Here is a 16,339-nt window from a genome sequence, read left to right as displayed (position 1 = left end):
ACAGTTGTCTGAGTTTTCAGTTTTCAGTGACAACTCTTTGGCCCTTATTTATTAACTGATAGGAACACATGAAGAACATTTTCACTGATCACAGATTACTCTCGGACACGTCTATATTAAATACATGGTGTTTGTGTTGCATCCGGTAGAATGGGTACTGTCACTTTAAGAGCAGCCTACTTTTTTTTTCTGTTGAGGTGAGCGGAGCACTTCCTTCTTTACACACATCACATATATGCAGGCAAAAAAATCCGTTCCATTTCTTTCTCTCATATGCGTCTTATTATATTCAGTAATGAGGTTGACCGTGTTACCGGAAATAAAACCAGCGCCTGTGGAATTCCAGCCAAGTTGTGAGTCTGTTTAACCCTATACTGAAGCTAACTTTGAGAATAAAACTACTAAATTTAATAATAACTCAATAGAAGGTGCTGGGCCAGAGGTAATACGAGTGTACTGTATGTGTGTCTAAAATAAAATGAATGAATGAATAAGTGAAAAATAAAATTAAAAGTATTTTCCACGTTCTACATCATTAGGTTCCAGTTGTTATGGCTGTATTTGGTTAAACTGGTTGTGTAGTAGGGCTACACAATAAAAACTTTATTTTATAGGCCTACCACTACTGGGAGACCATGTGCATGCATAATCATCTCAACTTGTTTGTCAGGCTCTTGTGTGAGTGTTTTGAGAATTGTGCACCAGGGTGTATTTACATTATGACAAATGTAGGACTGTGTTTCTGAATATTACATTATTTGTATACTTTTCATGATGGTCCAGATTGAAAGTTTCAGAAGCAAAAAATAGCCTACTGATTTATTATTTTTACTTTCATTTTCATTTAGTCATGTTTGCATAGGAGCCACTCCCACTCCGATTTCAATGTTTCAAATCACCTGATATTCTACAGTGAGTGTTCCACTTGATTTGAAAGCATCAAAATGGCAGAACTTGTCTCTGACACTCAAAATCCTTTAAATTGCCCAATCTGTCTAAATCTGCTCAAGAACCCGGTGACTACAACTTGTGGGCACAGTTTCTGCATGGACTGTATAAATGGGTGCTGGGATCGAGATGCTTCTTTGAGACAAGCTTACAGCTGCCCTACATGCAGGGCAACATTCGACCAAAGACCAGCTCTCAGCAAAAGCACTATCCTGGCTGAAATTGTAGAGGGAATGAAACGGGGAGTTCCAGCTGGGCCTGGAGATGTGAAGTGTGATGTGTGTAAAGGAAGAAAACTCAAAGCCATTAAGTCTTGTCTGTTTTGTATGGCTTCATACTGTCAAACTCACATTCGGCCTCATTACGATTCTGAAGCTTTTAAAAAGCACAAGCTGGTAAATGCTTCCTCAAATCTACAGCAGCAGATCTGCCCTCAACATCATAAAGCGCTGGAGATTTACTGCTATAATGACCGGAAGTGTGTTTGTGTAGTTTGTATGGGGGATCAGCACAGTGGACATCAAACTGTCTCAGCTGCAGCTGAAATGGCTAAAAAACAGGTAAGATGATGTTATAATGTATGTACTTAAGTGATGATATAAAATATATTATTATATAGTGAATATAAGCCTAAATATTAACACAAAATATAATTAAAAAATTTATAAAATCCATTAAATTAGTATAAGACGATTTTTTTTTCCTATGGGAAGAAATTGATCAGTAATTTTAAGCAAAAGTAGTGTGTAGTTAAAAATGAAATTTAAAGTACAGTTTGCATGACACAATACATTTTATGCATCATAACATTGTAAAATTAAATGGAAGAAGCAATTTTATTCACTTTAGACTTTCAATTAATTATAAGTCAATTTAAACCGTTAATAGGCAGTGTTAGGGTTAGAATAAGTTGGCATGGTTGCAAAGTTATGTACAGTCAATAGAATGTTGGTGAACTATCAAAATAAAGTCTTAGCAGATATGAAGCAGTCTACTAGCAGTACTAATAGTCTAATGACCAGTAGCATAGTTGACATGTAGTTGCAAAGTTACTTATAGTTAGCAAAATGTGTGTCCTGTGTGTGTGTGTGTGTGTGTGTTTATAATTATTGCTATTATTTCAAAAGTTACTCAAGCAAATAATTCTTATTTGTTACAAAATCATCCACAGGAGGAACTAAATATAAAAAAGAGATATTTCACTCAGAAAATCACTGACATAGGCAAGAAGGTCCAGGAATTTGGGAAGGCTGTGAATTCTTATAAGGTAAATGTGACTTGAAATGTTTTGAATGGGGCTAAAGGAAAAGCCAAATGGCATCAAACAATTGATTCCTAACAAATCAAACAAAAGCTATATACATTTACAATAGAAAAGAAAAAAAATTATATTATGTTTGGTAGCATTGTGTGAGAAGTTTTATTATCAAAGTGCTTAATTATGCCCTGTGTTTCTGTCGTAACAGAGCTCTGCACAGGCAGCAGTGCAGCACAGTGACAGGATCTTCAATGAGCTCATCCGCTCCATTCAGAAAAGACGTGGTGAGGTGAGAGAACTGATCAGAGCTCAGGAGAAGAAGGAGATAGGACAGATCAATGAACACATACAGAAACTGGAGCAGGAGATCAGTAATATGAAACACGAGAATGATAAACTGGAGCCAATTTTACATGCAGAGGATCACATTAATTTCTTCCAGGTAATTAGAGAAAGGCTCTTTTTTTAACAAAATGTGGACATATGTATCGATAAAAAATTAAAATAAATTTTTTTATTATTATTATTTGTTTTTTTTCCAATTTCAGAATTACTGTTCTCAGTCTGGACTGTATCTGTGCACAACTTCAGCCCGAGATGTCAATGACCTCCTGACATTTAAGAATGTAGAGGAATCTGTCTCAGAGCTGAAAAAACAACTGGTCAAAGTCTGTGATGAGCACATGGGCAAAATATCAAAGAAAGGTGAAGTCAAGAACTATTCAGACTTTTGCAAGTATGTAGTATATGAAACAATATGATATTTTGTTTCACAATAGTGACCAAAATGTTATTAATATTATAAATATATTATTAAAATGTACTGGAAGAACAAACAACAAATAAATAAGCAGTACTTTGTACTTTTTTGTTTGTTTGCATAAACATTAAAATAACATTTAAAATGATGGCCTGATTTTAAACAAACAAAAATATATTGGGTGACTTATAAGTTATCTACTAATATGTACTACATGTACAAATACAGATTTCAGCCTTTAAATAATTTTTAAGTAAAACTATGTAAAATGATAATTATAAGTATTTTATTTGCTCCATAAACAATTATACACAGTGTACCATACAAATCTGAACTCTTGATATTTTTGAATGCACATCAGCTTGTTTTCCATCTACCAATTAGGATTTATAACCAGTGGTGGTAAGTAACGAAGTAAAAATACTTTGCTATATTACTAAAGTATTTTTTTCGGGGTTCTGTACTTTACTTGAGTATGTTTTATTTGAATCTACTTTCACTTTTACTCCACTACTTTATTAAAGACAAAGTTTACTTTTTACTCCGATACATTTCCCCATGCTCGCTTCAAGTATTTATTACAATGATTTTACAAACCAATGAAAAATTTGGTTTTCTTTTGAAAAAACTTGCGACTTCGCAAGTTCTTTGCCAACATACGCTCACGCAGCAGTTAGTTCGAGGTGGAAGATGATCACTAAAATAGGTGATAGTGTAGCTCTAGCTGCCCGCAATGATCTCGAGATTCCCGACAGGGATCACCCATGCCCATATCTCAAGGATATGTTTGAATTCACTGAAGTCAAGGGAGATTCTTATTGGCTGAGATGTCTTCTTTGCCTGCCATGGGTGAATGAAATTTCAGTAGGGCTGTGTCGAATGCGATTTTCATGCTCATCTCATCAGTAACGCTCCTGTAGTTAGTATTATATATATCCAGCACATGCGTTCTGATCAGGGTTGCCAGGTTTTCACAACAAATCCTGACCAGTTGCTTCTCAAAACTAGTCCAAAACTAGCCAAAAACGCGTTTCCAGGAGGTTCCCCGATAAAAATTGCTTCCCGGGGTTAAAATGTACGTTTATTGGAAGGGTTGCCTTGGTAAAAGTCAAATTTTAGGCGCTAAATATCAAGTTATTGGGATTGGGGTTTCTTCGACCGGTGGACATGAAAAACAACCACGGATGTGGCAACACTGGTTCAGGTGGAGCAGCAGTTACTACACAGAGCCGTAGTACACCGACAACTAACACAAAATTGCTTTCAAAATGAAGAAAAAAAAAACGTTTTTGTGTAGATTATCAGTGAATTACGGCTCTATGTAGTAAATACCAACCAATGTTGCCAATTCTGTGGTTGTTTTTCATGTCCGCAGTTCGAAGCGACAATACCAATAACGTGATATTTAGCCCCTAAAATGCGAATGAAAGAATTTTCATTTTTGGGAGAACTAACTCTATAAAGAGGTGGTTCTTCCTCATTGATATTCTGAAACAGTCTTACCTTGTATCTGGCGCATCTTCTGTTTGATGCAGCTATGATGTTATGGAACATGTCTATTGAAAGTTCAATCCCTATACTGCGATAAGGTTCTTCATTGTCTCTTTTGATTGTAAATCTAACAAATTCTAAAGTATCTAATCTCATCATTTGTTCAATTAAAACACTGCATATCACTCCCAAAACAACTGATCTGCTTAATTATTGATATTTATATAATTTGAATGTTTATTTTTTACTTCCGGTACTTAAGTATGTTTTAAATCGGATACTTTTGTACTTTTACTCAAGTGATGTTTGAATGGAGGACTTTCTACTTTTACTGGAGTCATTTTTATTTAGATACATCTACTTTTACTTGAGTATAACTTTTGAGTACTTTTACCACCCCTGTTCACAACACAAATTTAGTCCAATTTTCAGATTGGCCCGAACACAACTGACAGACAGGCTGAATGAAAATGTAAATCAATTGTCTGACAGCAGGTGGCGTTTATGGAACAGCAGAAATAGAGCTGTTTCCCCAGTAATCTCTGTAATTGTAAACAAAGTGCTTATAAACACTGCTTTATTAGGCATTGCACAAATGGAAAATGAAACGCAAATGCAATCAAAACTATTCTGAAGATAGTCACTTCCCCCAATTAATACATTCTTTCATATACTTTCTCTCAGCAGTTTGCCTTCCTTCATGTTTTCACAACAAACCTGACACTTATAAACTTTGCTTAGTGCTGAGCATATTTTCCACGTTTTTCAAATTGCTATAATCCAATACTGTTTTAATGTTAATTGTAATAAATTGTAATACTAACTGTTAGGACTTTTAATGTGGTTTATCATAAAACCAGTAATTGTTTCATTAGCACATTAGGCCTGTGCTGAGTGCCATGATATCATGTTTGAGAACCAAAAAGTACTGTAGGCTATATTCTGTCAGCTTGTGTAAAATGTTTGTGGTGGAGTGCTCATGAGCAACTGATTTCACCACAACATTCAGGGTTATGCCATAAAATAATTCACTTTAATATCTTTTTTAATAGTTGCTGATGTCCAAATTTTCAAAACTTCCAGGCTCCTACACAGTGAGTATTCATTTATTTAGATACTGAAATAGAATGATCAAAATTCAATTATTAGTTCAATTATTCATAATTTTAGTCCTTTTAATCTTCACTCTATTTCTTACCTCTGTTATTTAATCAATATTTATATGGTTCCAGTGGAACCAGCTGTACCAGCTTTATCTTCATCTTCATCTTCATCTTCATCTCCATCAGAAATTAAATGTAAGTATAAGATAAATATTAAAGGGATTGTGGACTTAAGGACAGTGTTTTTGTTAGGGATGCACCGGTTGACCGGTTTTTGCTTAAAATACGTGACCGGCAATCGGCCGGTTTTTGTTCTTTTTTTCGGCCGATTTTTCCGGAAGTTCGCTCGCGTGCATAGACTACATTGTAATCGTTCGCTATGTCATTTGTGTGGAAGAGTATTTCGAAATCTGTGCGCAGGACACGGGCAGCCGATCAGTACTGGAAATGCAGAGCTTCATGTCTGAGGCACAGATAGCAGGAAGCGATCAGCCGTTGGTGTACTGGCGCACAAATAAGAGCCCTTTCCTGCGCGCACTAAAGCTGCGCGAGCAAAAACTGTACCGGTCCGCACCCTGAACACGAGTAGACCGTGAAGAGATGTTCAGCTCATCTTCTCACGTGTTGGAGGAGAAACAAAACGGACTAAACTGTGACAAAACTGAAATGTTTATTTATTTATTTATTTATTTTTTATTAGAACTTGCATACACGTTTGAAAAGCCAGAAATAAACGTCAGTTATGCATTAGGATGATTATTTTTTATTTTACCTTAAAATTACATAGACCTAATTTAATTTTAAAATCACCTGCTGTAGTACACTAAAAAAAGTGTTTCATTAATCCAATTAAAACTTTTTTTTTTTTTACTTGAGACAATAAGTTATTTATTTTGGATTGGCTCAAGTAAACAAATATAGATGTGAATCATTACCCTAAATTTTTTTATTTTATTATTGGATGAATGAAACACTTTGCCTCTTTGTTTTATTCGCACCAACATTATTTGATTTTAACATTTTGGAAAAATGTATTTATATAACATACTTTTATTTAGTCTTACTGGTAAAGAGCTTTTTATTTTATTTTATTAAAAAACAAATTTAAAAACTAAATACTGAATGCTGATTAAGAAACATCTTATTGAATGTATGTTGATTGTGTTGCTTGGACTGTAGAACTATGCAGTTGTTGCCTTTAATTTCACATGGTTACAGTTAATCTATATATTTAAGGCCAGTTCTATGTAGTTTCAACCCAATTCAAAAACAAAAGCTAAATGCTGATGTCTGTACCATCTATGTTTGTATTGAATGTAGGCTACTTATTTTGCAGTTACTGCCATTAATTTCAGATGGTTACAGTTATTGTTTTCAATAGCCAAAAGCAAGTTTGGCCTATTAAATACCAAATATCTTGTTTATGCACACTTTCCTTCTTTCTTGTTTGTTGCTTAAAGATTTGTAAAAAATCGGAAATCGGTATCGGAATCGGCCAGTTTGCTTGTAAAAAAAAAAAATTGGTATCGGAATCAGCCATGAAAAATCATGATTGGTGCATCCCTAGTTTTTGTAATTACTTACTTTCATGATGTTCTGTGGATGAAAGCTATTTAGAAAAATGTCTTTGTGGTTTTGTTTGTGTAATGAAAGTTTAGTTCCCGAGAATAAATAAAGTTTTGGAATGAAAATTAAATATTAAAATAATTTTCATTATAGCAGAACCTTTTTTGATTGAATCCAACAGTACAGTTAAATATTTGACCAGATTTAATTAAACAACTGCTGAACAAGGAACTTACATTAAATATCATTTTAGTATGTTTTGTGCCTTCTGTACCCTTTGAATAATATAGGTTTCTTTTTTTCTTTCTTTCCTCTTCTTCTTCTTTTTTTAAAGATAAAGTTAGCTCTGGCTCAAGTGATGATGAATTCTCAGAATGAAGCCTACCTGGATGTTTAAAAAAAAAAAATAAATAAATAAAAAAAAATATAAAAAAAAATATATATATATATATATATATATATATATTGTAAAAGAATTTTATCTAAATATATTGTGTTGAATGTGAAAGTAAGCCAATAAATTATATTTTTCCCACTGAAAAGCAATACAATTTTGACCTATAATGGCATGACTGTGTGACAGAGATGATTGATGCTTGATTACCATGGGTGTTTACAACATTAAGTGCATGTCTCCTGTGAAATGATTTTCCTGTCTAAAATGTTTCTATTTACAGTTGTTTTTATGGGATCACATTAAAAGTAATAAATAAACATATAATCATACACACATAAATCTGTGTTGTGAATTTTTTTTAAATCAAAAACATTTGAAGAGGGCAAGCCGCACAAAATATTGTCAAATTCCATCACTAGATGGTGCTATAACAAACACATGCTAATAATTCTGCAACTAAAGGAATTATTTGTTGAATGAAGATGTTATTTAATGTTTCTTTAGCCCTTTCCTTGTCTTTCTTTAAAGTTTGGCTTGATTTAAAAAAGTTATAGATTTTCAGAAACTGATTTGTGTATTCAGGAAATATGTGTTTGTTATTTTTCCTTTTTGATAATGAAATTTACATATTTTGTATGGACTGTATTAAAATGTGCTAGGGTAAGGAGTTTTATAGAGGAGGTTACAGCTGCCCCAAATGCAGCACAGTGGAAAACAGTTACGGCTGAAATGGCCAAACAAACAAAAAACAAGTAAGATGAGGTGATACATTTACACAAATAATGATTAATGGGGATTTCAGGTTTGGAAGATGGATAGATGATTATATTTTTATGATAGTTGTTAGCTATTTTTAGTGCAATTACAGTACATCCATTCAATATTTAATTTAATTTGTTTAACATTATTCTTATTTATTGCAAATTCATCCAAAGGAGCTGAAAATAAAACACAGATGTCATACAAAAAAAAAAAAACAAAAAAAAAAAACAACAACAATGGTTTAGCAGTATAAGACCCCCCCCCCCCCCCCCCCCCCAAAAAAAAATCGTATCATGTTTGTATTATGAGATTTGGTTTACTTTTTTTTAACGGCTCCAAAATGCTGCCAGTGTGGTGTCATATATGGCATCTATCAGCAGAGATTAACAAAACCAAACCCACAAAAACCCTACTCAGCCTGCTGTTTCCAGTGTAAGAAAGTGTCATGCTTTTATGAAATTATTCATTAAATGTCCTAGGTTATTCTTATTAATGCCACAAGTTCGAGTAATATTAAGTCAGTGGATTCTCACCTACAGTAAATACTGTCTTGCTGATTTCCAAATTTCCAAAAAGAATAAATAGATCCTTGTAAGTACATGATTTTTTTCTAGCCTGAAAAGAATTACACACATTTGGAAATACTGATATTATAGGCTATTTATTCTTTGATTGACTTCCATACTCCTGTAACTTAATATACAATATTTTTACAGTTGGTAAATAACAGTAAATGGATTCATTCATCATTACGCATGGAAATTTGGAATTAATGTTCTGGAGTCTCATTTATAAAATGTGTGTGCACATTTTACATTTATTTGATAAAAATACAGAAACAGTAATATTGTGAAATATTATTAAAACTTCAAATAATACTTCAGTGTCACAAGTAACATCCAGTCTGTCACATGATCATTTAGAAATCATTCTAATATTCTGATTTATTATGAGTGTTGGAAACAATTCTGCTGTCTAATATATTTGATCAATAAAAGGTTAAAAAGAACTGCATTTATTCACAAAAATATATATATATATAATAATATCACTTATTTATCAATTTAACACATCCTTGCTGAATAAAAGTATTGCTTTTATTTAAAAAGAAGAAAGAAAAAAAATTACTGACCCCAAATTACTGACCAGTTTTGTATATCTTTATTACAAAATATTTATATTTTAAAAACATAGCTTCTTTTTTTTTTTACTTTTTATTCATCAAAGTATCCTAAAAAGTATCACATGTTCTAAAAAAAATATTAAGCAGCAGAACTGTTTCCAACTTTGATAATGAATCATCATATTAGAATGATTTCTAAAGGATCATGTGATAATGATCCTAAAAATTCAGCTTTGCATCACAGAAATAAATGATAATTTAAAGTATAATAAATTTAAAAACAATTATTTGAAATTGTAATAATATATCACAATATTACTGTTTTTTCTGTATTTTTGATCAAATAAATGCAGGCTTGATGAACAAAAGAAACTTCTTTCAAAAACATAAAAAATAGTAATGTTTCCAATATATATATATATATAATTATTATTATTTTTTTCAGTGGCTCTGATCGTGTGTGTGCATGTTTTTTTTTTTTTTTTTTTTTTTTTTGTAAATGTATTCCTTGTTTTGGAACCATAGTTATCATTTATGAATATTTGCTCTTATTAATTTCTATATAAAAGCTTACTCCTAAACCTATACCTTTATTTATTTACTTATTTAAGTAATAGGGGGTTTTGAATCTTAAGATATAAAAATATTGGGAGTTCATCATGACATTCATGAATGATCTGTGTCTAACAGCACCGAAATTGGAGAAGGCTTGTCTGTATCTGCCAAAGAATTTGGCAGTTTTAGGTAGATTATAATTATTAATCTAAAACTGCACAATTTGCTATTGGTGATTTTTGCTGTATAAACAAACATTACTATAATTGCAAAACATTACGCAGGTGGTGTGTAAACACTAGGTGGTGCTATAACAAAACAATGTTAACATCCATTGTCCAAGCATCATCTGCACAAATCAACAAAAACAAAAATAATCACATTTCAGCCATGACTCCAATAATACATGTCCAATTAACTTAAAGTTCTTTATATTAACCCTGTATATTTAAACTGTGTAGTCAGCCATCAGGTTGTGTCAGTGCAGCAACAAGTAAATGTATATTTTTTTAATTATAACTCAGGAACCATATGGGTTAGGTAAAAAAAAAAAATATGTTGCTGTCAGATTTAACTGTCACATTCCTTTCAACATCTGCCTTGAAAGTACCCTGACTCACAAGGAAGCAGTAACTACTGTGACCCAGCAGAAGGAGCAGGTTTAGAACCCTGTCATTCATCAATCATTATGGCTAAAGACACGGGACACATTTGGGTTTACATTACAACTTCACCTTTGTCACCTTTGAATGAGCCCTGATTGCTAAATGCACACATTATGTACAAAATCTGGACTTTCTTGCTGTATTTAATGCTGCTGATCCAAAAAAATTCAAGTTAGAGAACAACAGCACATATACACACATCCACTACAAATTGCATCAGCTCAGAGGAGCTTCATCTCATTTTCAGGTACTTTGAACCATTATCCAGCAGGATCTTACTTTGACTAGAAAGTCATCTAAATTTCCAGAAACATAGCCTACATATGTTAATAATATCTGCAGGATGCCTCAGGTCTAAAAAGGCTGGTCAGTCATAAGTGTACAATCTCAGTCTTTGAATATCTGAAGTTTGTACCCGCTGTAGTCTACCTGCATATTTAAGTCTTTAATCTTTAAGAGTGTTTATTTGACTTACCTGAGTGGCAAATTGCCAAAGAGAAGAAATCCTGTTTATCCAAAAAAACTTTGTTGTGAGCTTGTAAAATATAGCTAAGAGTAAATACTTAGTTAAAGGGAGAGTCCACACAAACATGAAAATTCTTACATTCACTGACCTTCATGTTGTTTCAAAATTGTATGACTTTCTTACTTCTGTGAAACACGACAAGAGACAATATTCTGAAGCAAATCGGACCTAACTGACATGTGTATGGACAAAACCAAAACATATTTTTTTTTCTTCAGATTTCAGATTTAATTACAATTTTTGAGTAATCTATCCCATTAATGATGTGTTTGCATGGATTGTCCTGCAAAACTTCCTACAGTCTTTCAGTTTCTTTGTGTGTATTAAAACAAGTATAGTACTTTCTTCTTCTTCTTCTTATTCTGAAGATGAAGTTTGTTTGTTATGGTTTAAATAACTTTCTTGTTAAAAGCACTCCATTTCAGAAAAACAAAGAACCACAAGAGGGGGTCAGACATTTATTTGGCCTAATTGTACAACATCTTATTAACACCTGGAAATGTTAGCAAAATAAAGAGTCAGAAAATGTATGTACAGAGACTTAACAGAACAAAAATATATATTTGATAAAAGCAGTGGTTTATTTCCCCTTTGTCGTAAACTTTGAAATGTGTATCTGGATCTGATTAAAACTGTAAAACATCATTAAAAACAGACTAAGACTAAAACCTATTCACTCGCCAGTTCTTCTGACACCCTACAGTTTTCAGGACTAAAAATTGGAATGTAGAGCTATACAAACACTTAAAAAAAAAGATTTTTATTTATTTTTTTGTAGTTTTACATTGTCCTGTAACCATCTCCTTAGAGAACAATTTGTCATTTCACTCATCAGCCCTGAAAAATCAAGGATCAGATGAAGTTTAAAGAGAAAAATGACTGAAAAGACTGTGAACAGGGAGCCACACTCTTCCATCCGCAGCTCTTCCTCTGAGGCGGAAATTCCATCAGTCTTTCCAATCCATACACAGAGCACTTCCTGGCCCGATTCCCCCCCAAAAAAAGCTCTAGACGTGCGGCAGCACGGAGCTCACAGACACCGGACAGGACAGACCGTTAGCAGAAAAGATGGTGAAAGAGCTCGGTTTCTCTGTAGTATTGCTGTAAGATTGTGGCTCAAGTCTCATATATTTATATATATTTATATATATATTTATATATTTCAATCTCAAAAAGAAAAGAAGGATAAAGATAAACAGTCTAGGTTGCCACAGTGAAGTGAGGTCACTCTGCAGCCGGCTCCGGGTCCGGGTCTGAGGCTGTGGTGGGCGTGGTCTCTTCAACAGGAGCCGGGGTCTCCTCAGATTGTGTGGTCTCCTCTGTGGGCGTGGCTTCTGTTTCCTGGGCGGGCTCTTCTGCTTTAGGCTCCTCAGCCTCTTCTTTGGGCTCCGCCTCTGCTTTTGGCTCCGCCTCCGCCTCAGGTGCCGGTGTCTCATTGGTTTCTGCCGCAGCAGGCTCCTCCTCTTTGGTCTCTGTAGCAGCCTGGCCGTTCTCCTCGGGTTTGTCTTCGGTGGTGGGCGTGGCTGTGGGCTCAGCTGCTGGCTCAGCTGCGGGCTCCGCTGCCTCCTCGCTTCCCTTCTTGTTCTTCTTCAGGGAAATGCCCTTGAATTTGAAGGAGCTCTTCAGTGAGAATTTCTTCTTCTTCTTGGTTTCCTTTGGAGCTTCGCCGTCAGATTTGGTGGCGTCGCCTTCGGTAGCAGGGGCGGCTTCGATGCCATCTCCCGCCTCCGTCTTGGCAGCCTCCTCCTTGGCAACCTCCGTGGTTCCATTTCCGTCTGCTGCCACAGCTTCTCCATCTGGCTTGGTAGATGCGTCACCATTGGTTTTCACATGGCCATTTTCCTGAAGAGAAAAGCAGAATGAGGGAAGATAAGCCAAATGCATGTTGGCACACACAACACTGGTGAAAAGCAAAGGGTTTATGCTTGTAAATGCTTGTTTTTATAGTCACAGTAAAAAGCAAATGCTTGCTTTTATTGTATAGTTTATAGCACAATGTGTTCCACTCTTTTCGATCCAATACCAAGTAGGTACTTTTAAATCCTTCAGTGGATATGTATAGGCTACCTCTATTTTTATTCATAAATAAATATTAAAATCACAAGTTTAAGAAAAGATCTCAGTTTCATGTAAAATCAAACCTTAAAATACAGCAATATTAGAAGAATTGAGATTTAAAGATCAGTCAGCTAATCACTGTATGGTAGTGCTGCTTCAACCTTAAAATAGCCAAAATAGATATAAATTACTGATTAATTCAGGACATCTAGAAAACAATATATTTTTCTATCAGAAAAGACTCTTGAGGATTGTTATACATAATTACAGTAAAGACAAAAGCAACACCCAGTAACCAAAAGCAGAAGTATATGGTGTAATTACAACTGCGTCCACTAGAGGCGACATTGATCCACTAAATATAATTCACAGTTTAGAAAACCAGCCAGTACCAGAGAGAACAAAGAAACGGGAGACAGCAACCCTAAAACTGTGTTTAAAACAACATCCCACTCGAAAACACCCATTTTATTCTTGCATTACAGGATATCTGACAATCACCCATTCAGATGATGTATCAACCGAGCACTATAGCCTTGAAATACAGTAACTTAGTCTGTGGAAGTACTGGGGTGTTTAAATCATATGCACAAAGATATGCAAAATAATGCACTGAGTTGATTATTAAAGAAAAGAGCTATCTTATTCCATATGGAGGGGGAAGGGCGCATATGCATTAAGGGGAATGGGTAGAATGATTATTAATGAAGTACCAGAGGAATGGTCCATGCATTCACACACGAAGACACTCGCGCATGCATTGCATTGTTTGCAGATCAGCAGAAGCGCTCTGCATCATTTCTATGCAGCTCTGCAACCTTTTGTTCTCAATTCGGGTTACTGCTAGCTTCAGCGCCAACACACAACCACAGAGTCTGCTTGATAACAAACTAAACGAACTAAAATGGGTTTAAAAGTATACATAATATACAATTTTTTTTAAATAAAAAAAAGAAAGAGAGAGGGTTTAAAAAATGTAAATTCAAACCCTCAAAATAAATAAATAAAAATGCCTCCTTCAGAACTGAAATTATATTGTAGACACAGACACACATTTGATAATCCAAAAATGTAACACAAATTCAAAGATTAAGTTGTAAATGGTGTATTGTTGGATAAATGATATAACTGAAAGGTAAAAAAAAAATGTTTTGATATCCCATTTAGCCATAGCAGAAAGCTGATAGTTTAATTATAAAAGTGCTTGTAGATCCTCACCTGACCATTGGCTTTATCAGCCACAGCTTTTTCGTCCACTGTAGCTTCACCTTTAGATAACTGAGCACCCATCCTCCTTTGTGTCTTCTTCAAAGAGTTAAAAATGAAAATAAAATCAGAACAAACGCAGAGGGTCCTTAAATTCAAACCCACACAGTAGAGATGGTGAGCGAGCGTTTAGATTCCTGGTGTGTGTGTGTATTTTTTTATCTGCTGTGCTCAGCAGACATGAATAAAAGCTGCTTTCTGGTAGTAAATCCACACGGCTCTGCGGGGAGACCAAACTAAGAGTTTCACAGCTACAAGTGTGAGTATTTGACTGTGTGACTCCACCCAGCAGCTGCGCCGCCCAATCTGTGTCAGAGGGCTGGAGCTTCATCTGCCTCATTCAACCACACTGCTACACACACTCCAGCAGATTACTGGATCCACAGCGTTACACCTCTGGATGCATGGACTACTGATATAAAGGGCTTTATTAGGGATTTGATTCATGCTTTGAACAGTAAACTTTCATATCCTCATCATATGTCTTAATATCTGATGAAATATAAAAAAAACAAGTGATGGTAATGAAGTGAATGTAGGGTTGAATTTTAAATCTTCTCATTGCTTTGGTTAAGGAATACATTTTCTTGTCATGTTTGCAACGTCTTATATGTAATACTGGCAATTAATTTAAAATATTCCAGGTTCTTTTTCTTTTTTACTTAAATGTTTCAGAATAAACTTATTTAAACTCAGGTTTACTTGATTATCCATACATAATTTTAGGGAAAAATCACATTTAAATGTATCAAAAATGATACGTCAGACTTTAAAGGAACATTTATTTGTTAACCTGTCAATACACTTGTATTGTGTTGCTTTACATGTTCTGAGAGATCATAAAACTAAGCATTTACATGTCATATTATATTACTGGGAACTATATAGAAAACTGGTATTTATATATGTGTTAAGTAAATAGTCTGTATATTGTTCTAAAGTTCTCATACAATTTCTCTAGTTTAAACATTTTAAACTAAACATGTTTCATGATAATTTTGTTGTTATTAATAATTAATTCCAATTTAATTTCCCTTTCTTTTAGTCCAGTTCTGTGATGACATCATCGCATGGGAAGTGACATCATTTTGGAGGGAAGTAACAGCACCAGTGTTAGTGAGTATTAGCAATGGAGTTAAAAGATTTTGTGATGTTTTGTTAGCTGGTTTGCAAAAAACAGTCCATCCTGTAAAATTAAACTAATATTGGTTTGATAATATTAACATTTCAAAAGTTAAACTCTCAGTCTCTCACTGAGCAATGACTAACATCAGCTCTCTGTTTCCAGTCTGTTCCTTTTCTTTGCTGTTGTGTAAAAATTCAAGTTGTAATTAAATTGCTTGAGCTACTCTTGTATAAAATTACTTCTTTAAATTGCAATACAGTGTAACAGGAAGAAATCATTTTTGTTTTCACACAGCTAGTACAAGATAAAAGTGAAATATATTTTAGTATAATTTATTTAAAACATCCACCTTCAGATTGTCTTTTTCTTGTGAAATCTTTGTTTATATACTTATACTTGTATAATGTAAATGTAAGAGTAACTTTTAAAAGAGTAATATTTCAAGATGAACATTTACTGGAAATCACTGTCATGTTAAAATGAGTATCAATTATGATTCATCAGACTTTTGAGAAACGTTTGTCTCACTGTCATCATTGTATGGCATTGCATTATACAGTATGTTTACGAAACTACAGCACTTTAATCATAAAACAAAAGGAGTTATACTGTTATAAAGATAATCTTACTTTTTGGCCATTGGAATATCAGCATTTGCACCAAATTGTACATTTTTGCTCAGTTTGTTCCTCTGAATAAAATTGATGTGGCTTTTCCTTTTTTGAATATAAGCTC

General features: G+C 34.0%; 2 protein-coding genes across 2 annotated transcripts; one reads left to right on the top strand and one right to left on the bottom strand.

The window, feature by feature from the left end:
• Positions 1 to 232: 232 nt before the first annotated feature.
• Positions 233 to 7,847, top strand: LOC113056669 (tripartite motif-containing protein 29-like). Its single transcript, XM_026223467.1, has 8 exons — positions 233 to 353; positions 849 to 1,508; positions 2,120 to 2,215; positions 2,415 to 2,648; positions 2,755 to 2,911; positions 5,510 to 5,551; positions 5,690 to 5,755; positions 7,461 to 7,847. Exons 2-8 carry the CDS (start codon positions 945 to 947, stop codon positions 7,502 to 7,504), a joined length of 1,203 nt encoding a protein of 400 aa, XP_026079252.1. The 5' UTR covers positions 233 to 353; positions 849 to 944; the 3' UTR covers positions 7,505 to 7,847.
• Positions 7,848 to 11,599: 3,752 nt separating this feature from the next.
• On the bottom strand, positions 11,600 to 14,704 carry LOC113056668 (MARCKS-related protein-like). The gene is made up of 2 exons (XM_026223466.1): positions 14,431 to 14,704; positions 11,600 to 12,996 (listed from the first exon to the last, which is right to left on the bottom strand). Exons 1-2 carry the CDS (start codon positions 14,500 to 14,502, stop codon positions 12,379 to 12,381), a joined length of 690 nt encoding a protein of 229 aa, XP_026079251.1. The 5' UTR covers positions 14,503 to 14,704; the 3' UTR covers positions 11,600 to 12,378.
• Positions 14,705 to 16,339: the final 1,635 nt, after the last annotated feature.

This window comes from Carassius auratus, chromosome 38, assembly GCF_003368295.1.
Source record: "Carassius auratus strain Wakin chromosome 38, ASM336829v1, whole genome shotgun sequence".
NCBI lineage: Eukaryota > Metazoa > Chordata > Actinopteri > Cypriniformes > Cyprinidae > Carassius > Carassius auratus.
The sequence above is the reverse complement of the archived record's forward strand: the minus strand, read 5'-3'. Positions and strand labels throughout refer to the sequence as shown.

What these genes read in the sequence shown, in the direction of transcription:
- LOC113056668 (XM_026223466.1), bottom strand. Translation starts at nt 14,502, where the DNA reads ATGGGTGCTCAGTTATCTAAAGGTGAAGCTACAGTGGACGAAAAAGCT. An exon ending in CTGATAAAGCCAATGGTCAG is followed by an intron (nt 12,997 to 14,430) that starts GTGAGGATCTAC and finishes TTTTCTCTTCAG; the next exon opens with GAAAATGGCCATGTGAAAAC.
- LOC113056669 (XM_026223467.1), top strand. Translation starts at nt 945, where the DNA reads ATGGCAGAACTTGTCTCTGACACTCAAAATCCTTTAAATTGCCCAATC. An exon ending in CTGAAATGGCTAAAAAACAG is followed by an intron (nt 1,509 to 2,119) that starts GTAAGATGATGT and finishes AATCATCCACAG; the next exon opens with GAGGAACTAAATATAAAAAA. An exon ending in AACTTCCAGGCTCCTACACA is followed by an intron (nt 5,552 to 5,689) that starts GTGAGTATTCAT and finishes ATATGGTTCCAG; the next exon opens with TGGAACCAGCTGTACCAGCT.